Source organism: Polypterus senegalus, chromosome 2 (assembly GCF_016835505.1).
Source record: "Polypterus senegalus isolate Bchr_013 chromosome 2, ASM1683550v1, whole genome shotgun sequence".
NCBI classification, from domain to species: domain Eukaryota; kingdom Metazoa; phylum Chordata; class Cladistia; order Polypteriformes; family Polypteridae; genus Polypterus; species Polypterus senegalus.
Window position 1 is genome coordinate 318,592,615 of NC_053155.1, and position 27,928 is coordinate 318,620,542.

Here is a 27,928-nt window from a genome sequence, read left to right on the forward strand (position 1 = left end):
TTGAAGATCAAAGGTTACGATTTGGAGTTTAAGGATGACAGGCATTCCGAAATATAGGAGGGAGCAGATGATTGAAGGCTCTGTAAACCATCAGCAGGATTTTAAAGTCAATTCTAAATGGCACAGGTAACCAGTGTAGTGACGCTCAGACTGGTGTGATGTGCTCAGATTTTCTTTTCCTAGTTACTGTATATACTCACTTATAAGTCGGGTCTTGAAATCCGAAAAATCGATCATAAAACCAGACCCCGACTTATACGCCTGTTCAAAAATATGACACTGTTGTGATGTGGGATTTTGCATATAACTTGATAAATGTTTTGTATGTCTTTATTTATAATTTAGGCAAACCAAGTGGTGAGAGGTATTCGTGTTTGCACCACCATTTTTTACGACTGTCTCTTTGTAATGTTACGACAGGATTTGGGGGGTCTTAAACCAGTTTGAGTATTTCTTTGCTAAAGTCTTTGCCTCATCCCCCACACAATGCCAGGTTAGCTTAACATATGGTCTTGGGGGGTTGCAGGTGTTTAAATGTACTATTTCTCCCATTGGTCTGAGATATGGCTGTCTAGATTGGCTGGAGGTGTTGGGCAGAAAACCTATAAATTTGCTTGCTCACCACATTCTCTCTCTCTAACCAACATATGAGGAAGAAGCATCTCTCTTGCTAACCTGTGATGAAGACAACACAATGAAGAGCACAGCTCAGCAGCCATATTGAACAGACATGTTCAGCCTTAACTAGAGACATTTGAAGTAACTACAAGTCTGTGTGCCACCTGAGCTACACATCACCATTTTATCAGGTTGTATGGTTGCCAATATTCAAATGTACTTTGCATTTTGTTATTATTTATGAATATTATCAGTAATACGTTACTTTATGTGTAACTTAACTCCTGCTTGTCTTTTTACTACATCTAATTGCCTGAGGTTATAGATATAGAAGGGAAGGTGGGGATACGTTATATACAGTGGTAAGTCTGTGAGATTAGGCATTCTAAGGCTACATATTAATAATACAATAGGGGAAAGTAGAGCAATATATATTACTCTACCAAGATAAAACAGACACGTATTTATTTTTTTTTTGTTTACATCTTCTTGCCTCCTCCAATATCACACCAGTTTCTCAGACACATCGAATTTTGTTGCAGCCACGCAGTTACCAATTTCTTTCGCCACTTCAACAACGTTTAATTTAAAACCAGCTTCATATTGTCTTCTGATCGAACGCTCCATCATAAATAAGAGATGTTCTTACGATAAAGATGTATGAGGGTGTGAGATACAAAAAACACAAAACAGTGCAAACGTTGCTTCAGAATAGTTCGGGTATTACCGTGTGGTCACGCAGGCACAATACATAGAAAAAAATGCTGTGTGCTCCGTGGTTACTTTCTCAGGTGGGCATAAGCATATCGTAATCACTTGGACCAATAGCAGGAGTTTTCCGCATTTGACTTCTATGACTGACATTATAAAATACCAGACATTATACTGTAAAATCAAGCCCTGACTTATATGTGGGAGAACTTAAACACGAACATATATGGTATATATATGGGGTATATATATATATATATATATATATATATATATATATATATATATATATATATATATATATATTGTGGAACTGGACCCGGACACAGACAGACAGACAACGGTTTTGTGCTCAACACACTCATTTATTTACAATATATACAGTATACAATTGGTTTAGTGCACAACCCAGTGCCTCCAGCACTGATCCCCCAAAGTCCAGGCCTCACAGTCTCTAAATTCCTTCCTTCTGGCCGCCTCCACTCTTGTCTATGAGCTCCGTCCTCTTCCACCTTCCTCTTCCGGGGCCCCTTAAATAGCAACCCAGATGGGCTCCAGCTGCTTTCCCGGCAATCCCCCACGGACACATCCCCGTGTGGCGGAAGTGCCAGCTGCGCACTCGGAATCCCTCCGGGTGTCCCCAGTCTTCTTCTCCCCAGCACTTCCTGGTGTGGCGGAAGTGCTGAGGTCCAGGGTTCTTCAGGCCCCAGGGCACTGCCCGGCGGTGGCCACGGGCCCCTACAGGGTTGGGCTTCCATGCCCTCTGCCCATGGCCCCAAACACAATGAGGGCGGTCACCCTCTCGTGGTCTGGAGGAGGCACCAGCCCTCCTCCGGTCCTCCTGGGCGTCCCGTCCCTCCAGCCCCAGCCGCATGTGACAACATATATATGGTGCTTGACAGTTTGTGAACCCTTTAGAATTTTCTATATTTCTGCATAAATGTGACCTAAAACATCATCAGATTTTCACTCAAGTCCTAAAAGTAGATAAAGAGAAACCAGTTAAACAAATGAGACACAAATATTATACTTGGTCATTTATTTATTGAGGAAAATGATTGAATATTACATATTTGTGAGTGGCAAAAGTATGTGAACCTTTGCTTTCAGTATCTGGTGTGACCCCCCAATAACTGCGGCTACATTTCCGGTAACTTTTGCTCATTCCTGCACACCAGCATCGAGCCCATTCCTTCGTACAATACAGCTTCAACTCTGGGATGTTGGTGGGTTTCCTCACATGAACTGCTCACTTCAGGTCCTTCCACAACATTTCGATTGGATTAAGGTCAGGACTTTGACTTGGCCATTCCAGAACATTCACTTTATTCTTCTTTAACCATTCTTTGGTAGAACGACTTGTGTGCTTAGGGTCGTTGTCTTGCTGCATGACCCACCTTCTCTTGAGATTCAGTTCATGGACAGATGTCCTGACATTTTCCTTTACAATTCTCTGATATATTTCAGAATTCATTGTTCCATCAATGAAGGCAAGCCGGTCCTGGCCCTGGCCCAGATGCAGCACAACAGGCCCAAACCACCATGTTTCACAGATGGGATAAGGTTCTTATGCTGGAATGCAGTGTTTTCCTTTCTCCAAACATAACGCTTTTCATTTAAACCAAAAAGTTCTATTTTGGTCTCATCCGTCCACAAAACATTCTTCCAATAGCCTTCTGGTTTGTCCACGTGATCTTTAGCAAACTGCAGACGACCAGTGATGTTTTTTTGGAGAGCAGTGGCTTTTTCCTTGCAACCCTGCCATGCACACCATTGTTGTTCAGTGTTCTCCTGATGGTGGACTCATGAACATGAACATTAGCCAATATGAGAGAGGCCTTCAGCTGCTTAGAAGTTACCCTGGGGTCCTTTGTGACCTCGCTGACTATTACACATGTGCCTTGCTCTTGGAGTGATCTTTGTTGGTTGACCACTCCTGGGGAGGGTCACAATGGTCTTGAATTTCCTCCATTTGTACACAATCTGTCTGACTGTGGATTGGTGGAGTCCAAACTCTTTAGAGATGGTTTTGTAACCTTTTCCAGTCTGAGGAGCGTCAACAACTCTTTTTGTGAGGTCCTCAGAAATCTCCTTTGTTCGTGCCGTGATACACTTCCACAAACATGTGTTGTGAAGAGCAGACTTTGATAAATCCTGTTCTTTAAATAACACAGGGTGCCCACTCACACCTGATTGGCATCCCATTGACTCGAATTTCACCTTCAAACTAACTGATCATCCTTGAGATTCACATACTTTTGCCACTCACTAATATGTAATATTCCATCATTTTCCTCAATAAATAAATGACCAAGTATAATATTTTTTTCTCAATTGTTTAACTGGTTTCTCTTTATCTACTTTTAGGACTTGAGTGAAAATCTGATGATGTTTTAGGTCACATTTATGCAGAAATATAGAAAATTCTAAAGGGTTCACACACTTTCAAGCACCACTGTATATATATTTTATCAAACTTCGTTTTCTAATATCTATATTGTTCCCAAAACACAGAACTTGAGAAATGACTGTTCACTTAATTAGCCCAGGAGTCCAATTAAAAACAGAAGCTGGTTGGAATACAGACCTGCAGCCAAAGTGGGTCTCCAGGACCAAGTTTGGGAACCACTGCACTAGGACATGATGGACACCAACAAATGCTACATAAGAATGTTCAGAAATCATCAGAATTGCTGTTAGCAAAGGAAAGTTCCCTCCTGAACTTGCCAAGCCAAAGTCAGTCAGTCATTCTGTTAACCTTCTTAGTCGTGAACAGGGCCGTGGGGGTGAGGGGGGACGGTTGAGGGGGGCAGAGATGAAGCCTATCCCAACTGCACATAATGCAGGAATAGGGTGCCAGTCCAGTGCAGGACAAACACCCACAGCCACCCCAAGCACACACTCGGGCCAATTCAGTACCAGCAATTCACCTAACCTGCAAGTCCTTGGATTGTGGGAGGAAGCTGGTTTCCTTATTGCAAGGTGGCAGTGCTACCACTGTGCCACCTATCATATTGAAGTGTTGGACTTGTTTGAATGGAAAAGCTGTGGTGGTCCACGGGCGGCTACTAATATGACTGAGATGCAGCAACTTTGTAATAAGGAGCAGGCCAGATATGTCCTTTGTGCTGGGCTAAGGGTTGAAGTTACTGCTGCTAAAGGGACAACGCCAGTCTAATAATAATAATTCTTTGCATTTATATAGCGTTTTTCTCACTACTCAAAATGCTCAGCAATTGCAGGTTAAGGGCCTTGCTCAAGGGCCCAACAGAGCAGAATCCCTATTGGCATTTACAGGATTCGAACCAGCAACCTTCCAATTGCCAGTGCAGATCCTTAGCCAGAGAGCCACCACTGTACCCTACATAAAAATGGAACCTATAAGCACGGCAATGAGTGTTTTAAAAACGCTTTATTGAGATGTGATGAAAATTGTGCTCTTTATTTTACAAAATTAAAAAAATAGTACTAGTCAAAACAAGGAGCTACCCACAAATCTTGGCGCTTCCCTTAAAGGGTCAAACTTACTAAAAATTTTCCAAAATGATGATACCCAAAAAACCTTTACCAACAGGTGCAAAAAACTGTTCCAGGAGATGCAAATGCTTTGTGGATCCATAGGAAGGTTTCTGAAATGTGACACGTGCTACACAAAGAGGTACTCACAGTGTGAACCCCGAGGAACGCTGCAGGTTTGCAGAATGCTGGCCCTGGTTCAAGTGGTTCAGGTTACGATGTCTGTCCAGGTGACTCCTTCAGTTTAAGTTAAATGTTTTACGGCAAATCTAGTCGTGATCATCTGAACCACCACAAACCTCTTTTATCCATGCCAGCACTTGGGTGTTCATTTCATCCATAACATCGTCTTCAGTTCGTCCTTTCAATCCCATGCCATGATTAGCTCCTTCTACCCAATGAACCGTGGTGGGTGCTGTAAGCTTCCTTATTGCGTCTTCCAATAAACTCTAATAATAAAAAAGAGAAATGGGTAGTGATTAGCGTTCTGAAAAGATCGCTGGAAGTGCTAAAGTTAACAACAGCAACAATAACATTTATTTGTATAGCACGTTTTCATAGAAATGAAAGTGTTTTACAAAGATGAAGAACAAAAAAAGAAAAATATAAAAATAAGATTAGGCAATACTAAGTAACAAAAAATAATGTAAGCTCAGACGGCCAGGAGGACGTGAAAAAAAAAACAAAACAAAATCTGCAGGGGTTTCAATGCCACGAGACCACCCAGCCCACACTGGGCATTCTATCTCACATCAATGATCTCAATCAGTCCTCATGGTTTTCAGGCTTCACATGGAAGAATTAGATGATGACGATGGTCATGTGGACCAATGTAGGGAATGTATGGTGCCCTGATCAGGTGGTGGGGGCGCAGATCACCACCACAGAAAACCAGTAAAAGAACAGCAGAGAAAGTAGTGGTTAGTACGGATTTTGGAAAGATAATTAAATGGATATACAGAATATCAGGGTTACACTAAAATGAAGCTGTGAGTAAGCCATGTTAAAATAATGTAAAGTGGAAAAAAGGTGTTAGCCCCGTTAATTCAGGGTGTTAACAAGAAATGAGATCACGTACTTCTTGAGGTAACAAACAAGAACACTTGCATCAGATATTTGAAACATTTAAATGTGTGCTTACAGTCTAAACATTCTCGATTATAATACAATCCCGGATCTGAAAAAGTTGGGGTGGTACGGAAAATGTAAAAAAAAAAAAGCAAAACAAAAAAAACAGTTAAACGTACTTTTATTTTTATTTCATTGCAGACAGTATGGACCTAAGATTTTTCATGATTTGTCTGCTCAACTTCATTTCATTTGTTAATATTGTGACGTGTGAGTCCCTGTTATACAACCCAAAAACACGAGGCTGAGTCTCGGTACTTTAGCAAAACTAGCTTTATTCTGCTTGAAATAGGAACAGCACGGTTATTCTGAACAAATCCAAATCCTATTATGGGATATCACCTAATGTTGAATTCTGCTCTGTACTTGTAATATTGCTATTGCACTGTTATACTGTATTGAGGATGAATTGTGTTCTCTTCTGTGTATTGTGTTATATTGACCCCCTTCTTGTTGACACCCACTGCACGCCCAACCTACAGTGCATTCGGAAAGTATTCACAGTGCATCACTTTTTCCACATTTTGTTATGTTACAGCCTTATTCCAAAATGGATTAAATTCATTTTTTTCCTCAGAATTCTACACACAACACCCCATAATGACAACATGAAAAGTTTACTTGAGATTTTTGCAAATTTACTAAAAATAAAAAAACTGAGAAATCCCATGTCCATAAGTATTCACAGCCTTTGCTCAATACTTTGTCGATGCACCTTTGGCAGCAATTCCAGCCTCAAGTCTTTTTGAATCTGATGCCACAAGCTTGGCACTCCTATCCTTGGCCAGTTTCGCCCATTCCTCTTTGCAGCACCTCTCAAGCTCCATCAGGTTGGATGAGAAGCATCAGTGCACAGCCATTTTAAGATCTCTCCAGAGATCGGATTCAAGTCTGGGCTCATTCACAGCCTGAAGCCACTCCTTTGGTATCATGGCTGTGTGCTTAGGGTCGTTGTCCTGCTGAAAGATGAACCGTCGCCCCAATCGGAGGTCAAGAGCGCTCTGGAGCAGGTTTTCATCCAGTATATCTCTGCAGTCATCTTTCTCTTTATCCTGACTAGTCTCCCAGTTCCATCCCCACAGCATGATGCTGCCACCACCATGCTTCACTGTAGGGATGGTATTGGCCTGGTGATGAGCGGTGCCTGGTTTCCTCCAAACGTGACGCCTGGCATTCACACCAAAGAGTTCAATCATTGTCTCATCAGATCAGAGAATTTTGTTTCTCCTGGTCTGAGAGTCCTTCAGGTGCCTTTTGTCAAACTCCAGGCGGGCTGCCATGTGCCTTTTACTAAGGAGTGGCTTCCGTCTGGCCACTCTACCATACAGGCCTGATTGTTGGATTGCTGCAGAGATGGTTGTCCTTCTGGAAGGTTCTCCTCTCTCCACAGAGGACCTCTGGAGCTCTGACAGAGTGACCATCGTGTTCTTGGTCACCTCCCTGACTAAGGTCCTTCTCCCCCGATCGCTCAGTTTAGATGGCCAGCCAGCTCTAGGAAGAGTCCTGGTGGTTTCGAACTTCTTCCACTTATGGATGATGGAGGCCACTGTGCTCATTGGGACCTTCAAAGCAGCAGAAATGTTTTTGTAACCTTCCCCAGATTTGTGCCTCAAGACAATCCTGTGTCGGAGGTCTACAGACAATTCCTTTGACTTCATGCTTGGTTTGTGCTCTGACATGAACTGTCAACTGTGGGACCTTCTATAGACAGGTGTGTGCCTTTCCATATCATGTCCAGTCAGTTGAATTGACCAAAGGTGGACTCCAATTAAACATCTCAAGGATGATCAGGGGAAACAGGATGGACCTGAGCTCAATTTGGAGCTTCATGGCAAAGGCTGTGAATACTTATGTACATGGGATTTCTCAGTTTTTTTATTTTTAGTAAATTTGCAAAAATCTCAAGTAAACTTTTTTCATGTTGTCATTATGGGGTGTTGTGTGTAGAATTCTGAGGAAAAAAATTAATTTAATCCATTTTGGAATAAGGCTGTAACATAACAAAATGTGGAAAAAGTGATGAAGCGCTGTGAATACTTTCCGGATGCACTGTACATGAACAGGGGTCTCTCTTTGAACTGTCTTTCCCGAGGTTTCTTCCACTTTTCCCTACAAGGGTTTTCTTGTCTTCTTAGAGAGTCAAGGCTGGGGGGCTGTAAAAAGGCAGGGTCTGTTAAAGCCCATTGTGGAACTCCCTGTGTGATTTTGGGCTATACAATAATAAATTGTATTGTATTGTATTGCATTTATAAGGCATGCAGGTTAGGTGCATTGGCAATTCTAAATTGTCCCGAGTGTGTGCTTGGTGTGTGGGTGTATGTGTGTGCACCCTGCGGTGGGCTGGCGCCCTGCCCAGGGTTTGTTTCCTGCCTTGCGCCCTGTGTTGGCTCCAGCAGACCCCCGTGACCCTGGGGTTGGGATATAGCGGGTTGGATAATGGATGTAGCGGATCTGCCGCTCTTCTATATACAGACACAGCAGTCAGGCAGGGTCGTGGTCAGGTTGGTGGTCAAGTAATACTGCATTTATAATGTTCCTTGAATTGCCCATCGACGACAGGCGGTTATAGCGTGACCGCGATTCAGCTCGGATTTACTCCACTGCAGCGCTGTGAGCCTTTGGTGGCCCTGGAAATGGACAATCAATTTTCCACAGACGTGGCGATCATGCTTCAGGATGCATTTCAGCATGTCGTCCTGTTGAGGAGGGGTCCCAAAAGAGTTCAGAAACCTCACAATATATCTTCATTCTTGCATTGCAGGCCTGCAACACATTCCAAGAAAAGTTGGGACGGGGGTATAAATTCGGGCCAGCAATGAAGTCAGATAATGAAACAATGATGTGATTTCCAACAGGTGGCGTCAACAGGTGATTGTAATCAGGATTTGGCATCCACGAAAGGCTGAGTCTTTGAGGTGCAAAGATGGGCAGAGGATCTTCAGTTTGTCAACAAATGCGTGAGAAAATTATTGAAATGCTTCAAAACAAGGGCCCTCAAAGAAACATTGGGAGGGATTTAAAATTTTCCCCCTCTACAGGGCATAATATGATAAAATGATTCAAGGAAATGTGGAGGCATTTCAATGGTTAAAGGTCAAAGGTGCAAGCCTAAGCTGAACAGCCATGATCTCCGATCCCTCAAACAGGAGACACTGCATCAAGAAGCATCACTCATCATTAGCTGATATGACTACATGGGGGACAAGGCATGATGACTTTGGCAAACCTTTGTCAAGTACTACAATACGGAGTTACATTCCTAAATGCCACTTCAGACTTTACTGTGCAAAAAAGAAGCCTTATGTTAAACATGTCCAGAAGCGGTGTCGACTTCTCTGGGCTCAGAGGCATCTGGGATGGACCACCACACAGTGGAAACATGAACTGTGGTCAGACAAATCAGGATTCCACATCTTTTTTGGAAGAAATGGACGCCCTGTGCTCAGAACCAAAAATAAAAAGGACCATCCAGACTGTTATCAGCAGCAAGTCCAAAAGCCTGCAGGGTCTGTCCTATTATGGGGTCGTGTCAGTGCCCTTAGCAGAAATCATCTGTGACAGCATTGATGCAGAAAAGTACATTGAGAATTTAGAGCAACATGTACTGCCTTCAAGACGACATCTATTGCAGGGACGTCCATGCATTGTTCAACAAGACAACGCAAAACCACATTCTGCACATGTGACAAAGGCATGGCTGCAGAAGAAGAGGGTACAGCTACTGGACTGGGCCTGCCTGCAGTCCTCACTTCAACCCCCCAGAGAGAAAATGTGGAGAATTTTAAGACGAAAAATGAGACAATGACGACCCTGTACTGCTGCACACCTTAAGACATGTCTGCAGGAAGAATGGGACAAAATAGCACCTGAAACACTTCATTGCTTGGTATCCTTTTAAGTGTTGTGAGGAGGAATGGCGACATTATAAAGTGCTGAATGCTTTACTGCCCCATCTTTTTTTTTGGAATGTAATGCAGGCCTGAAATGCAGGAATGGATGTAAATTAACAAATAAAATGAAGCTGACCCAGCAAAACACAAAATATCTTGGGTTCATACTATCTGCAATGAAATAAAAGTCAAAGTACATTTAAGAATCACTTGCATTTTCCATACCGTCCCAACTTTTTTGATTTGGGGTTGTAGAAATGTGCCATTCCCCTCTAGATAGAAGTCCATTGAGGGCTAGAGCCCTAATAAAGGGCCAGAAATCCAAAATAACATCATATTCATAATCAATGACCTACAAATAGTCCAAAACGATACCCCACATGCTTATGTTTGAAATTTGACATTTTTTTAACATTCCGGGAGGGGCTCTTAGAGTGCTGGGACCACCAGCAAAGGATCAAATATCAAAAACATTATATTCTTGATTAGCAGCCTCAGATCCGTCAAATCATAACCAGGGGCCTCATGTATAAATGGTGCGTACGCACAAAAATATTGCCTACTCCCGTTTCCACGCTCGCATCACGATGTAAAAAACTAAACTTGGCCACGCACATTTTCACGGTAGCTCAATCCCTGGTGTACGCAAGTTCTCCGCTTGGTTTTGCAAACTGATGGCACCCAGTGTTAAAAGCAGTGCCTTTGTTCTTGTGTGGTTTCCCTTACTTTTTTAGATCCACATCCCTGATTCGGCTCTATCAAATACACTGAATTTAACTGCATATTGTTTATAAGTTTAAGGCATCTGATTGTAATTAACCTGTAACAATATAATGGTCCATGGAATGGGCAAACGATTCCAAATACCATAGCTGCTTTAGTGTTGTTACTCTCACTGCACCTTCTTCTTCTTCACTCAGCTGCTCCCGTTAGGGGTTGCCACATCGGATCATCTTTTTCCATATTGTAAGAGACAGTACTGCTGCAATAAATTATTTCATCGAAGGTCGCGCACGGCGCAGCAAGCATCTTGCGTGAGGCAGGAACAATCACTGGACGAGGTGCCAGTTCGTCACTATCACTGCGCCACCGTGTTCCCATGTTTAATAACATGCTTTAACTCCTATCATCATGAAAATGATATCACGTATACATCTCAGTATTTTAGCTATTCAGAGAGCTGTAATGTCACGAATGTAATGGATTCTGTGTCCTGTCGGAGGAAGAGAAAGCCGGTTTAAGAAGCACGTAGAGATTCACACACATAGAGCACATAGAAGATCAAATACAAAATAAAGCATTTAATGTGCTACTTCAGTTACGATGGGATTTGAGAAACTAGTGAATTAAACGGTTTTAAGAATCTCTGTACCCTAATAAGCTTTCATATGACTCTCAAACGGTGGGCTACGACTCGCCTTTTCATGGTGACTTTGATATCCGACAAGTTGTTTTTTATTTCGGGCATTGTGCGCATTGTGAACTTGAGCTTTCGAGTTTCTCCGACACTCTGTGTCACTCGATCAACTTTCTTTTGTTGTTTATATCACTGTTTAAACCAACAAATAGTATGTTTCTTTGCTTCCACTTGGTATTCGCTGAAATTCTTCTATTTTCCCCCGTGCTTTTGCCATTGCCTTTTCACAGAACGCTGAGCTTAAGGGCTATTTATGTTGATTTGCATATTCAAAGAGGTGTAATTCTGGGAGGAGTTTGGGGAGTGGCAGCAGGCGCATGCACATACGTTACTTTTCACATTGATCGGGATTTATGGCGCGGAAGAACGTGGAAGTTGGCAAATGCACAGATTTATGCATCAAGATTTTTTTGTGCATACGAAGATTTCCGCTTTTGTCCGTATGCCATTTTTTAGTGTTATTTCTACGCACGCCGTTATGCATGAAGCCTGAGGTGTTCTAGATAAAGTGTCAATGATAAGTACACAGTTTGATATGACTGTCTTATTGAAGGCACAGATATCGAGGGACTGCCGTTCTCCTTGCTATTGACATGTGTGGTGTCATCATGCCAAGATTATTAGAGCTGGATGCCTTGTAGTCTGTTAAGGGATTTAAAGAGGTAACAGGTTATTTGAATTCAATCGTTTCCACTGTAAGGAAAATCATCTATGAGTGGTGTGGATTTCTAACAACTGCTATTTTGTCTAGGAATGGCTGGCCCAAGAGCTGACCATTTGATACAGAAAGAAGTCTCCAAGAGCCCCAAAATTTCATCACGGGATTGGATAATGGATGGATGGATGGATCTACAGTTGGTGTCAAAGTGCAGTAATCTACAAGTAGAAGGAGATTACACAAATGTGACCTACATGCGAGGTGTGCCAGGAAAAAGCATATGGTGTCCAAAAATAAAAACATTAGGGCAAGACTAGAGTTTGTCATTGAACATCCAGGTAAAGAGCAGGCCTTCTGGAAAAATGTGCTCTGGACAGATGGATCAAAGATGGAACTACATGGCCACAGGAAGCATAGAGATGTTTGGAGCAAAATGAAGACAGAATATCAGGAGAAGAACCTTCTATGAACTGCGTGGCATGGCGGTGGAAATGTGATGGTTTGGGGTTTCTTTGCTTGCAGTCGTCAAGTCAACTATGAATGTTGTTGTTCGGGCAGACAAGGACACCGAGAGTTTGGCTATGGTGATGCAATTAAAAGAGGAAGTGTGATTGTGAGACACTTGAGGAGGAGTAAAGACATAGGAGGCACGGTGAGAGTCGCATTCAAAGATGGGAAGTATAAAAACAGACAGGAGGTGAGCAAGCCGCCTTCGAAATGACAGGAATTACAGGAAAGGGAATGCTAGTCAAGAGAAGTCCGGGCACAGGAGGAAACTGTGGAAAGCTACATGTAGGGTAAGAAACATCAAATTATTTAACGGTGGAACCTTGGATTGTGAGCATAATTCGTTCCGGAAACGCACTTGTAATTTAAAGCACTCGTATATCAAAACGAATTTCCCCGTAAGAAAAAATGGAAACTCAGATGATTTGTTCCACAACCCAAAACTATTCATATAAAAATGATTAATACAAAATATAAAATAAATATACATAAAACAAATTAAACTGTACTTTATCTTTGAAAAGAATCATGGCTGGCGTGAGGGAGACGAGAGAGAGGAGGGTTATTGTGTAGGCTGACCTTCACTCTAACTAACGGAATCGCTGCTATCTGTTGGCTCACTGGAATTTTCTTCTTTTTTTGTGACTTTAACAAGGAGCCTCTCCAATGGCAGGTCCTTTTGCTGAAGAGTCACTACACTTGGACACAAAATTAAAAAATGCTTTACGCACTGTAAGGTTTCTAAACTCTTTTAGGATTCCACCCAACAGGACGACACGCAGAAGAGCGTCCCGAAGCAACCGCAGGCTCCCAGCGTCGTAGCAGTTTGCGGTAAAAGCGAATCCGAAAAGACTGCGGACATGCTATAAGCGCCTGCCATTGATGGGTGATACAAGGAACATTATAAATACGCAGGGCACAGTATAACCTGGCCATGCCCCTGCCTGACTGCTGTGTCTGTGTATAGGAGAGCGGCAGATCCCGCTACAATAAATAACCGTGCTGTTCCTGTTTCAAGATGAATAAAGCTGGTGTTGCTAAAGTACTGAGACTCAGCTTTGTGTTTTGAGGTGCAAGACAGGGACTCACACGTTACAACACACACACGTGGTCACGATGCTATAGTAAACAGTATACGCTTGTACGGATGTTGATTATATGAGTGAGGCACGCTAACTGAGGCCAAGAATGGGAGACGATTACCGACAATCCCGCAGCAAGAGAGACAGAAGAACCATCAGCTCAGTTGTGATCACTGTGACGATGGCGGTCCCCTACAGACTCCCTCTTCACACATGGGAGTCTGCTGAACCAACACCATTAATAGTTATGACTGAGATGAGCTGACAAATGAGGACAATTCTCATGCCAGAGGATGGTGGGAAAAGTGCCCAAGTGCCGTCAAAACAAAAGTAAAACCAACAAGTGTCAATTGTGCGGTGTTTTAAAAAACAATGCATATATAAATCCGGAAAAATCCAGTGAAAAGTGAGGATAAAAAAAAATCAATAAATAAACCCGTTAAAAATCAGAAGTTACAATGCAGACTATCTCCTTCTCTTTCTCCCCGGCTCACCCATTGCTCACATAGCTGGCAGAGACTCAGCAGCCATGAGCTCCATTATGTCGACCCCCGTTTTGACTGCCTCTGGACATCGCAGCCAGATCATCTGATGTCGTCTCTCCTCCCTTCTTCCTTAGCGCTCACTTGATCGCACAGTAGGGAGGGTACCTGCCTTGTTCGCCATACTCCACCTGAATATTCAGTGGTACAAACTAGCCCCTAGAGCGCCCCAGCTCATATACTGTCTCCTCCTTCTAGGTGGCTAGATCATCCTTCCCAAGCCTGCCTTTCACGTCCTTTAACCCCCTTCGTTTTCAATCTTTTTTCCTTTTCTTTGATTCCACTCCTCTCCTTTTGTGCCGGCCAGTATATATACACACTTGTGTCCGTGGGCACAGCGCCTTAATCACATGCCGCAAGAAGCTAATGAAGCAATTGAGAACGATTGCACCCGCACATTAAGTCGAGTTCTGAAAGTCCCTAACACCTTACTGTCCACCACACTACTTGGTCGCTTATTCCAACTGTCTATCATTCTTTGTGTAAAGAAAAACTTCCTAATGTCTGTGCGAAATTTACCCTTCACAAGTGTCCAACTGTGTCCCCGTGTTCTTGATGAACTCATTTTAAAATACAAGTCTTGATCCACTGGATTAATTCCCTTCATGATTTTAAACACTTCAATCAGGTCTCCTCTTAATCTTCTTTTGCTTAAACTGTAAAGGCTCAGCTCTTTTACTCTTTCCTCATAACTCATCCCCTGTAGCCCTGGAATCAGCCTAGTCGCTCTTCTCTGGACCTTCTCTTGTGCTGCTATGTCCTTTTTGTAACCTGGAGACCCAAAGTGCACACAGGATTCCAGATGAGGCCTCACCAGTGTGTTATAAAGGTTGAGCAGAACCTCCTGTGACTTGTACTCCACACATCAAGGCGCTATATAACCTGACACTCTGTTAGCCTTCTTAATGGCTTCTGAACACTGTTGGGAAGTTGATAGCTTAGAGTCCACTATGACTCCTAAATCCTTCTCATAAGGTTTACTTTTGATTTTCCAACCTCCCATTGTGTATTCAAACCTAACATTTTTACTTTCTATGTATAATTCTTTACATTTACTGACATTACATTTCATCGTCCACAAATCTGCCCAAGCCTGTATGCTATCCAAGTTCCTCTGTGATGATATAACTGATTCCAAATTATCTGCTGATCCACCTATCTTGGTATCATCTCTAAACTTAACCAGCTTGTTACTTATATTCCTATCTAAATCATTTATATATTTTAAAAATAGCAGCAGCCCTATCACTGACCCCTGTTGAACACCACTCTTAACATCGGCCAGTTCTGGAGAGGTTCCTCGCACCATCACCCTCTGCTTCCTGTGTCTGAGCCAATTCTGCACCCATCTAAAAACATCACCCTGAACTCCCACATCTTTTAATTTGATGCCCAACCTCTCATGTGGCACCTTATCAAACACTTTCTTAAAGTCCAGATAAATTATATCATAAGCTTCACTTTGATCGTATCCTTTTGTTGCCTCCTCATAGACTCGTCCCAATTACCTCATTAACTCCCCGTGTTCGTGCAGTTGCCCACAGAGAGTGACATGGCTTTATGGAGTTAAAGTCTGGCCCCTTTTTTTATTGAAGCCGCGGACCCGCTATACCACAATCACATGACGCTCAGCAGACAAAGCGTATACGTTCTACAGTGACCCCAACTCGACTGTGGGGGTTGCGTTCCAGAACCCCCCACGAAAGGTGAAAATCCGCAAAGTAAAAACCATATGTAAAAACCCTTATAAACTCTCCCACACTCTTATAAAAATTTCCCGTATAGTTATACAGCATAAGCCCTTTACAATCTCTTAGATATTACCGTAGATCCCGTTATATAAGCCGAGAATTTCGTCCTAGATTTTTGGCTTGGAGTTTGGGGGTCGGTTTATACAACGAGTATCGTTTCAGATTTAAGATTTCCAGCGCAATGCCGGTTTCGCCGATGAATACGGAAGTAAATAATGACGAAACCACAGAGCCATCTTTCAGATAAAGAAGTAACTTTGCATGGCGGTACTTTAAATTAAATAAAGAATTTATTCAAAAAAGTGTTTTAGTTGTTGATTTTTTTAATAAAATTTATAATAAATTATCGGGAAGTTTAAAATGAAATTTTTTGTTTTGATTTACGATCAACATCTTATGCTACTTAAACGGATGCGGTCACGTGTATCCGCTTGCGCGATTGTAAACAAACAACCGAGAGCGCTAGTAGCATCAGTTGGAGCCCAGTTACATGTGTTTATGGATGTAATTTCCGTCATTGCAGTGATTTACCTATATATATATATATATATATATATATATATATATATATATATATATATATATAATTCATTAAGACCATGCAAGCAAGACACATAATTGCTAAGGAAGGAAGAGAAGGTAAAAGTAAGTGATCGTAATCAAACGAAGATGGACATTGTGTGGAAATATCTCCTCCCTTACTGCAGCCCAAAGATGTCAAATTAAATGGTGAGTACAGTATGAAATTGTTTCTAGAATAGAATGCCTTTTATTGTCACTATACGCAGCTACAATGAGATTAAAAGCAGCTCCTTCAGTGCAGAAAAAAGTTTTGTATAGGGCTTGTATGGTTGTTTTATTAGCCTTAGCATAACACCGGATCTGCGGCCCCGCTTCTGCTTTCTTTCTCTCCTCCGTCTGTGTTGTCTCCTAGACCCGACAACAATCCACGGAGAGCCCGCTGGTCTCGCTTTGTTGTCTGGGATGTTGTGCGTGTGATGAAAAACACTCGAAACAGATGTCTGGCTCTGGACACCGATGTCTATAAGGTTCTGAATGGTGTAGCGGATATTCGCCAAACCGATCGTGCACAAACAAGGACAAACAAAAAGTACAAAAACAACAAAAAAGTGCACTGAAAAGGAGAGCTCTGAGCCGCTGCGACCATGCGCGCCGCCATGCTCCTAGCTTAATCAAGTAGGCTAGGCACTTTTATAACTTTTGGTTAGTACATTAGAAAAATTATTGGTGTTTTGGTAAATTATGCACATTATATTATATATCAAAAATGCCGGCAGTCTCAAATTCTCGCCGATAAACATTATAAATATACCGAAGAGACACTTTTAAGGAAATTTAGAAAATTTTGCTTGGAGAAGGGGGTCGGCTTAAATACCGGTCATCAGCAAATACATGTAATTTAGTAGGTAGAGAAGGGATTCGGCTAATATACCGGGTCGGCCTGTATTCCGGGATCTACGGTAGGGAAGATTCATTGAAATTATGTAAACACACTGTTTATATACAGTAAAACCTAAATGTTATTTTAAATATATCAAATGTCTCCGAGATCACATGTTACAGTAATTACGATAGACAGACCACCAGCAATAAATACGTACAATGCAAGAAAAATTGTATACAGTAAAATGTGTGTACAGTTATACTAAACGTACGTACATGTACTAAGTACGTAGAAAATTAGTTATGGGTACTCACCGACAATGACACGACGACTTGTGCAATAACAATGAGTTTAATTTTAACAAAGCAGAGCGTTACAGCTCTAAGGGGATGTTCTTCTTCCGGCAGTCTTCAATCCAAATCCCTAAAGCAGATTCTATTCGGTCTACCGTCTTATTACGTCCACTTACAACTCATTTCATGCCTGGTTAAAGGATACTGCAGCCGTAGATCTTATATTCTTTTCCTCCTTTTTAAATAAAAAGAACCATGGACTCATTGATGCCGTAATGGCGTCCTACAGCGACGTAGCTGTTCCCTTCCTTCAACATATCCAAAACTTTTACCTTTTCGGCAATCGTTAGCATTTCCCGTTGGCACTTGGGCACGGCCCCTGAAGCAGTAGCAGGAGCAGATTGTTTTGGAGACATAACGAAGGGCTTGACTATGCACAAAGATAAACACAAAAGAGCACAAAAGTTAACTCTTTGCCCAGCAAAACACGTTGATGCTGAATGAGCGAGACAAGATTTCCTGGTTAACGCAAAGTGGATTTGAATTCTGCGCTCCGTCGCTGAGCCAATCAGCACCCAGGAACTTAACCACATGCTTTAATTACGTAGCTTCTCAGCCATCCGCCAATAGCGTCCCTTGTAAGAAATCAACTGGGATCAACTGAGGAAGCATGTACTAGAAATAAAAAGACCCATTGTTCGAAGAAACCTGCGAACCAGTGAAAAATCCGCAATATATATTTAAATATGCTTACATATAAAATCCAGAAGAGATTTAAGCCACGAAGGTCGAAGCGCGATATAGCGAGGGATTACTTGTATTGCAAGACCTCGCTCGTTTATCAAGTTAAAATTTATTAAACATTTTAGCTTGTCTTGCAAAACACTCAAAGACCAAGTTACTCGCAATCCAAGGTGTTAATGTATATGTATTCTGTTACCTGTCTTCTACAGGTAACATGGCTAGTTACATGTAAATCAACAAATGCATACAGAAATTGAAAGTTTTCTACCTTTTCACACATTTCATCAGCTGTCCCTGAAATGAACAGCACTGGCTGGTGCAAAAGTAGCAGATCACTCGTCCTGAGCTTCTTCTGCTGTTTTGCTGGGTGCAATGGATAGGACAAGAATATTAGTCCTTGAATGTCGATGCCGTTCACTGGAAGTTGTGCGGGGTCTGCAGCGGTAGCAGCAGCAGCGCGAGCACCCATGGAGCGTCCTAGATGGAAAAAAAGGTTTGGAAATTCATTTCAAAGAAAACAAAGCTCCTCTCAGATTTAACACTGACTGTCTGGACAGCACAGAATATTCAGAAAACACACTCTGTGAGGCTGCCAAGTCCACACCCTGTGTCTTGAAGGTGCTGAACCCCCAAAATGGTTCCACATCACAGTTTTTGGCTGAGCCTGGGCTGGTTAAGGGGGTTTCCTGACCACCAGGGGCTCACCACGGAACACCACCCCCAGACCTGGCTCCAGAAGTGGGTCCCGGCAACCCTGTCTCGGGCAGGTTACAAGTCAAGATGGGGAGCATGCACTGGTACAGTGTGTTGCCGCACTCACTACACGACGAAACAACTCGGGATCCCGGTTTGCAACCCACCAGGTAAACGCGCGGTCCAGTCCTACCCTCTGGAAATGACCCTCTATCTGCCGCAGTCAGGTGTTACGTGGGCAACCTCTTAGCCTGGTCCAGCCACTCGGGTCCCCAACAATGAGGATCTTACGAGCTGGATCACCCTCGGGGAAACAAGCCACATGGCCGTAGTGACGTAACTGACACTCCCTCACAATGTAGGTCATGTGCCTCATTCGGGACTCCATGAGCAACACAAAGTTAAACCAACGGTACCCAAGGATTTTCCGGAGAGACACACATGAAGGAGTCCAGTCTTCAGGTCACTCGATAGCGTCCGTCTCACAACCATATAGCAAGACAAGATGCACCAGGACTCTAACGACTTGGACCTTCGTCCTTATACAGAGATATCAGGAGCACCACACACCCCTTCCCAGCGACCTCATGACCCCCCCCACCCTCATGCTCTCCCAATCTGTCTACTGACTTCATAGGAAGAGTCACCAGAGTCTCATGAATGTCACTGCCAAAGTAAGTAAACCTCTTGACGAGGTGGACACTCTCTCTGCAAACAGACACACTGCTAATGGACCTGCCCAAGAGGTCATTAAAGGCCTGGATGTTGGTTTTTATCAGGGCACTCATAAGCCCAGACACTCAGACTCCTCACTCAGTCTCTTGAGCGTCCCAATCAGAGCCTCCATTGACTCTGCGAAGATCACAGCATCGTCAGCAAAATCAAGACCCATGAATCTTTCTTCACCAACAGAAGCCCCACAGCTGCTGGACCCCTCGACCCTGCCCAACAGCCAGTCCATACAAGCATTGAACAGAGTAGGAGCAGAACACACCTCTGACGAACCATAGAATCAACTGGGAAAAACGCAGAGGTCCTGACTCCAATCTGCACAGCACTCACAGTACCAGTGTAGAAACCGGCCATAATATCCAGCAACCTCGAGGGAATCCCGGTAACCCTCAAGACGTCCAAAAGGGCAACTCGATCGACTGAGTCGAGCGCTTTTACAAAAATCGACAAAGAATGCAAAGAAACTCTGCTGATATTCACGTTTGCGCTTCATGAGAACCCTCAGTGCCAGGATGCGGTCGATGGTAGACATATTAGGCGTAAAACCAGACTGTTCCGGTCATTGGAAGATGAGCAAATGATCATGGATCCTACGGAGGACAATCCTAACAAGGACCTTACCCGGCACTGAGAGCAGTGTTATCCCCCTGTAGTTGTTGCAATCCAGGCGATCATCCTTCCCTTTCCAGATAGGACAATAAGTCCCGTTTTCCAGTCAGTTGGGATGATGCCCATCTCCCAGATGGAAGCAATGATTTGCTTGCAATGTCAGGAGGACTGCCTTACCACCAGTCTGGAGAAGTTCACCCCGGATACCACAGATCCCTTCAGCCTTTCCCCCCCTGAGCTGGTTCACCCCCTGTGCAATCTCAGTGAGACTGGGTGGTTCACAGCTAACTGGAGGATCAGCCTTAAGGACAGAGGACCAGAGATATCCAACATCCTAGCTAGAGGATGAGCTTTGAACAACTGCTCAGAGTAGCCAGCCCAGCAGGTCACAACTGCAGTGTCATCCGTAAGGACCGTTCCATCAGCTGCCCTGACTGCGACTATCCGAGGAACAGATTCAGATGAGGCTGCCACTTCCCTGTAATTTACACTTCAAGATGTCAGTGTTTACATCACAGCGCTCTTGCCATATACAACAAACTTGAAGAATTAATATACAGTATTTACCTCACCTGCTCAGTTGTTTCCTTAAGAACAGATTTCTAGTATTTATTTTTTAATGGCTTCTTTAATGTACTTCTCTGTCTTTTTTTTCCCCCACAAGATTTCAGGTAATGGGAACACAGAAGGGCGGCAGTGTGGCGCAGTGGTAGTGCTGCTGCCTCGCAGTAAGGAGACCTGGGTTCGTGAGGTTTGCCTATTCTCCCCATGTCTGTGTTGGTTTCCTCCCACAGTCCAATGACATGCAGTGTGTGCTTGGTGTATGTGTGCCCTGCGGTGGGCTGGCACACTGCCCGGGATTTGTTTCTGCTTTGCGCCCTGTGTTGGCTGGGATGGGATGGAAGACCCCCATGACCCTGTGTTAGGATATAGCGGGTTGGATAATGGATGGATGGGAACACAGAAACAGAAGTAAGGGGTACATCAGATAAGCTAATTTATGTCTTCTACCAATTAAAATGAAATTCTCTATTTAAATCCATTCTTGTTAATCATGGAACTAGAGGGGGCCAATCAATGTGTTGCAGGTTGGCTGAAAACGTCAGTAAATACTCTGCTCTCATGGGATGCTGATACAAGTACTTGGGGGTCCACATCAATGACAGGCTGGACTGGTCTTGTAACATAGTGGAACTGGAGAAGAATGGGCAGAGCAGACTCTTCTTTCTTAGGAAACTATGTTCCATCAGTGAGAAGAGTGACATCTTTTACATTTCAGTGAAAGCCAGTGTGGTGACATGGGCCATAAACATCACCTTAAGAGAGGCCCACCAAATCGACAAGCGGATTAAGAAGGCAGGCTCAGTTATCGGATGCACCGTGGACCCCCTGAGGGTAGTAGAGGGGAAAAGAATGAAGACAAAACTGAGTGCCACTATGAACAATGATGCCCCTCTTCTCTCGGATATGCTTGTCAATGGGAAGTTTTTGAACTTTCAAACGCTTGTACAGTGCACTGTTCTTGAGATATCTCAACAAAAATGTAACTTTTGTGACAAATTTTCTGAAATAAGAAATCGGTCAAATTGAACAAAATTGGCCTACTGGGAGCTGAGCTGTTTTATGTGAACAGACAAGACATGACAACAACAGTAGGTGCTCTATCTATACATATAAAACGCAAAGCCCTCACTGACTCATCACTAATTCTCTCACTTTCCATATAGGCAGGAAGCTCAAATTTCATGTGCTCATTCCTTGCAGTGTAGGCCAACTTACAAAAGTTAGGTAAGTTTCATGTCCTATTTCACCACCCAAGAGGGGGAAAACGGGTGTAGCCTCTAAACCGTATATATAGATAGGGGAAACCCCTCCTCACTATTTCTGTGACTTCCAATATACGCAGGAAGCCCAAATTTCCCATGCTCATTCTTTACACTCTACACTGTAAATGTTAAGTATGTTTCATTTCACGCCGTGCCCCGTAACGAACTTTCGAAAATGACATCTTCTTTTTGGCTGTTCTCACCATTATGCCATAAGGAACTTTCGTAACTGACCTCTATTTTTGGTGGTTTCATTTCTTATTTCCATTAACAGAGGATTTATTTCACGGCAGAGACGCACAAGGGCCACCCCCGGTCCCCCTTCCTTTTTCCGCACGGCCGCTGTCCGCGCACCTACCACGTGGTTGGCTCCCTGCCTATATACAGTGGGTACGGAAAGTATTCAGACCCCCTTCAATTTTTCACTCTTTGTTATATTGCAGCCATTTGCTAAAATCATTTAAATTATTTTTTTCCCTCATTAATGTACACACAGCACCCCATATTGACAGACAAAAAAAAGAATTTTTGAAATTGTTGCAGATTTATTAAAAAAGAAAAATTGAAATATCACATGGTCCTAAGTATTCAGCCCCTTTGCTCAGTATTTAGTAGAAGCCCCCTTTTGAGCTAATACAGCCAGGAGTCTTCTTGGGAAAGAAGTTTTTCACACCTGGATTTGGGGATCCTCTGCCATTCCTCCTTGCAGATCCTCTCCAGTTCTATCTTGGAGTTTGCTAAAAGACACCTGAAGGACTCTGAGATGGTGAGAAATAAGATTCTCTGGTCTGATGAGACCAAGATAGAACTTTTTGGCCTTAATTCTAAGCGGTATGTGTGGAGACAACCAGGCACTGCTCATCACTTGTCCAATACAGTCCCCACAGTGAAGCATGGCGGTGGCATCATGCTGTGGGGGTGTTTTTCAGCAGCAGGGACAGGACGACTGGTTGCAATCGAGGGAAAGATGAATGCGGCCAAGTACAGGGATATCCTGGACAAAAACCTTCTCCAGAGTGCTAAGGACCTCAGACTGGGCCGAAGGTTTACCTTCCAACAAGACAATGACCCTAAGCACACAGCTAAAATAACGAAGGAGTGGCTTCACAACAACTCTGTGACTGACTGTTCTTGAATGGCCCAGCCAGAGCCCTGACTTAAACCCAATTGAGCATCTCTGGAGAGACCTAAAAATGGCTGTCCACCAACGTTTACCATTTGAATTAGAATTTTTGAAATTGTTGCAGATTTATTAAAAAAGAAAAACTGAAATCTCACATAGTCCTAAGTATTCAGACCCTTTGCTCAGTATTTAGTAGAAGCCCCCTTTTGAGCTCATACAGCCATGAGTCTTCTTGGGAAAGAAGTTTTTCACACCTGGATTTGGGGATCCTCTGCCATTCCTCCTTGCAGATCCTCTCCAGTTCTGTCAGGTTGGATGGTAAACGTTGGTGGACAGCCATTTTTAGGTCTCTCCAGAGATGCTCAATTGAGTTTAAGTCAGGGCTCTGGCTGGGCCATTCAAGAACAGTCACAGAGTTGTTGTGAAGCCACTCCTTCGTTATTTTAGCTGTGTCCTTAGGGTCATTGTCTTGTTGGAAGGTAAACCTTCGGCCCAGTCTGAGGTCCTTAGCACTCTGGAGAAGGTTTTTGTCCAGGATATCTCTGTTCTTGGCCGCATTCATCTTTCCCTCGATTGCAACCAGTCGTCCTGTCCCTGCAGCTGAAAAACACCCCCACAGCTTGATGCTGTCACCGCCATGCTTCACTGTGGGGACTGTACTGGACAAGTGATGAGCAATGCCTGGTTGTCTCCACACATACCGCTTAGAATTAAGGCCAAAAAGTTCTATCTTGGTCTCATCAGACCAGAGAATCTTATTTCTCACCATCTCAGTGTCCTTCAGGTGTCTTTTAGCAAACTCCAAGATAGAACTGGAGAGGATCTGCAAGGAGGAATGGCAGAGGATCCCCAAATCCAGGTGTGAAAAACTTCTTTCCCAAGAAGACTCATGGCTGTATTAGCTCAAAAGGGGGCTTCTACTAAATACTGAGCAAAGGGGCTGAATACTTAGGACCATGTGATATTTCAGTTTTTCTTTTTTAATAAATCTGCAACAATTTCAAAAATTCTTTTTTTTGTCTGTCAATATGGGGTGCTGTGTGTACATTAATGAGGGAAAAAATTAATCTAAATGATTTTAGCAAACGGCTACAATATAACAAAGAGTGAAAAATTGAAGGGGGTCTGAATACTTTCTGTACCCACTGTACATTAACGACATCCCGCGCTCATGTGTCTCCTCACTCGCTTCCTTACTTTCCTCAGCTGTTCATCGTGCTCACTGCTCCCTTATTCTTTACTCTACCGCTCCAAGCCTGTTATTGTTGGCCTTGCTTCACATCTTCCTTCTGGTGACTCCTGCCTTTTCATTTAGTTTCTTCACACTCTTAATCCTACGGGCATGCCTTTGCATACTCTACTTTTGAAGGTTGGCACACCAATTATGTTACTACGAAACTTACAACTACCAAAACTTTGTAACGTCACCAGGCTTCAGATCAAATCTCTGCACAAGAATCTCATTGAGGCCACTGTCTTCACTGGCACTGGCTCAGCGGGAGAACTCCCATTCCAATTTCCAGTAAGAGTCCGCTTCGCTATGACAATAAATAAGTCACAGGGCCAGACTCTCAAAAAAGGTTGCCACTGACTTGACACAAGATTGCTTCTTACGTGCCCAACTGTACGTTGCATGCTCAAGAGTAAGCTCAGCTGACAGCCTGGTCATTTTACAGCCCGAGGGCAGAACTGCAAACATCGTTCACAAAGAGATCCTGACATCCTAAAAATGTGAATTTCTCATACACAACATTTACATTCATAAATTAAACTCTTTACAATCATCAAATTCACTCTCAATACTAAAATAAGCCTACGACAATTACATTGACAATCATGTGACGTTATTTTTAAAATGTTTCCTACTTCTCTGCAGCGAAGCGCGTCTATTTTGCTAGTAGAATTATATGTGCACTCTTCGGGGAAAGACAAATTGTTTCATTTTATTTAATTAAATTTCAGGCATGTATTTGTTATGACTAGGAGTCTCAAGCACTACAGTGCTCCAAAGCATGTAATCCCAAAAATGCCCACTAGAGGGGAACCCATCAAAACAATCAGTAACAAGGGCAAACAAAGAATCTTTGTGTAGCGGTGCTACTGGGTAATAAAACTTCAACTCCCAGCAGTCCTTGCAGTGGCTCTGACTGGTTGTCTGCTGAGGTTGTAGGGGCTGCTGGGGACAAGGAGGCCGGCACGAAATTTAAACGGAGGCCAATTCTACAAAGAGAGAAAAAAGTCTTTTGCTGTTTCGTGTCTTGAGTTGCCTGTCTGTTTACTTTCCCATTCTGCTACCTGCGGATTCTTGTTTTGTCCTCGATCGTCTCCTGTTTTAGGTGTATGGACTGTCTGGTATCTTCCTGCTGCAGGAGGACTGTCTGAGGATTTGTTATCGTCCTGCGAAGGAGGAGCACTGCTGATCCCATTCACACGTCATCATCTCATCAGGAAATACTGGTAGGACTGATCTTCACATTCACATACAGCGTACTGATCTCTGGACTATCTACATCCAACATTTCATTTCATCCATTGCCGTTTTTCATGGACTTCATCGTGTGTGGTTTTTGTTAGTTGTTTGTTATTATTGAATTTGTGTTTATTGTATATTGCCGTAAAGGGAAGTGGGGTGGCATCGTTGTAGTTTGTGTAGTTAGATTTTGTTATCTATTGATTAATATATTCTTCAGTTTCTGTTTTATTACTGTTTGTTTTTTGTCTCTGTGAGGGAGCGTGTGTGAGTTGGGCCAAGGCTGGGTGCATTCCCCAGAGGGGATTGGGTGGTCTCGTGGTCTGGAATCCCTACAGATTTTATTCTTTTTCTCCAGCTTTGGGAGTTTTTTTTTTTGTTTTTTCTGTCCACCCTGGCCATCGGACCTTACTTATTCTATGTTAATTAATGTTGACTTATGTTTATTTTTTATTGTGTCTTCTATTTTTCTATTCTTCATTTTGTAAAGCACTTTGAGATACATTTTTTTGTATGAAAATGTGCTATATAAATAAATGTTGATTGATTGATTGATTGATTCCTGGGATCCCCATCGAAAATATAAATAAATCACCATCCTATCGAAGGTATGAATCTCAGCTGGGTTTTTAGTCCACAACATTTTTATATCTTCTAAATTTAAGAATGTTCTGTAACACAGTGAATCTCTGAGGAGTACAAAAGGTATACAATGCCTGTTAACGGCAAATCCAAAATCAAACAAGAGTCCCAATATGAAATCCCAAGAATAGCTGAAAGACTGAACAATAGGGCAAAAAATCTAATAAATCTCTAAGCACAAGCACATCCAAACACAAAAACTCACCAACCAAAAGTGCATTTGAAATGAACCGCCAGGAACTGTGGGAGACCCTCCAGATTTATTGAGTGGCGGTGATTGGCACCTCTAGGGGGGAATACCCACAATACACACGTAACATAACACAGGCAGCCTACATACAGAGTCAAAATCAAAAACGGAGAACAATGTACATAATAAATATAAATAAATAGCACAACAAAGAACAAAAAGGTCAAAAAAACAAGACTGTGAACGTCAGTCAGTATTATTTGGTCTAAGATCATGAATGAAGTCAAATTAATGCCACAAACATTTTACCCTTAACTCAGTGTTTGTAGATTTAGATGATCAAATAAGCAACTGTTAAGAGCTTCCTTTTAATGAATGCTTGACCTTATACAAGATTAATTACATTTTTGTTATTTTTATATGCTTCTTATAAAATTTCGACTTACCTCCAAGGAATAATCCTTTCAGTTTGTAGTCCTTTGATTTGCTTATATAATCCTGGGAGGTAAGGAGAATTTAAATCATTAAATTTAAATTAAACTATTATTTAAAGTTATTTAAATTATTACATTTAATTTAAACATATTCACTTAGAAAAATAAATGATACATTTTAGTGGTAAATTAAATTGGAAAAGTTTATTCCTGTAAGGATATAATCAAAATACCTATCTTTAAAAATAAGGATATTAAAACTGCATGACATTATTCGATAAGGGCACAATTAAAACTAATGGTTGCTTAAAGAGGACGGCATGGTGGCGCAGTGGTAACACTGCTGCCTCATAGTAAGGAGACCTGGGTTCGCTTCCCGGGTCCTCCCTGCGTGGAGTTTGCATGTTCTCCCCGTGTCTGCGTGGGTTTCCTCCCACAGTCCAATAGACGTGCAGGTTAGGTACATTGGCGATTCTAAATTGGCCCTAGTGTGTGTTTGTGTGTGTCCTGCGGTGGGTTGGCACCCTGCCTAGGATTGGTCTTGCGCCCTGTGTTGGCTGGGATTGGCTCCAGCAGACCCCCGTGACCCTGTGTTCAGATTCAGCGGGTTGGAAAATGGATGGATGGATGGTTGCTTAAAGAGAAATCAATAAAGGCACACAGAGCCTTGAAAAAGTCTTCAGTCCCAACCTGTTGTCACGTAAATCGTCAGTTTGCCTGAGAATGTATATCTGTAAATAAAACACTTTTGTCCCAGTGCTGTACGAAAGAAGAAAAAGAAAGGGAAGTTATAAACTACCAGTAATGGCGCACATGCAGAGAATCCACTTGACTTACAGTTTTCATCCTCTTTCTCTGTACGTTTATCATTCGTTTGCTCAGAGGTTGATGCGCTTGCTGCTTCCTGAGCGGCTCTTCTTTTCTCCACCCTAGCGGCCCACTTCTTC

The 27,928-nt window shown here is 42.7% G+C and overlaps 1 protein-coding gene across 1 annotated transcript in view; it reads right to left on the reverse strand.

Moving 5' to 3' along the window:
- Positions 1–4,722: 4,722 nt before the first annotated feature.
- tex30 (testis expressed 30) overlaps positions 4,723–27,928 on the reverse strand; it is a 31,407-nt gene continuing 8,201 nt past the window's right edge. Inside the window, exons 3-5 of the mRNA XM_039745939.1 lie at positions 26,994–27,045; positions 18,531–18,739; positions 4,723–5,294 (exon numbers count right to left, since the gene is read on the reverse strand). Coding sequence (XP_039601873.1) covers positions 5,115–5,294; positions 18,531–18,739; positions 26,994–27,045 — 441 coding nt within the window. The 3' untranslated portion in view covers positions 4,723–5,114. The remainder of the gene's footprint in view (positions 5,295–18,530; positions 18,740–26,993; positions 27,046–27,928) is intronic.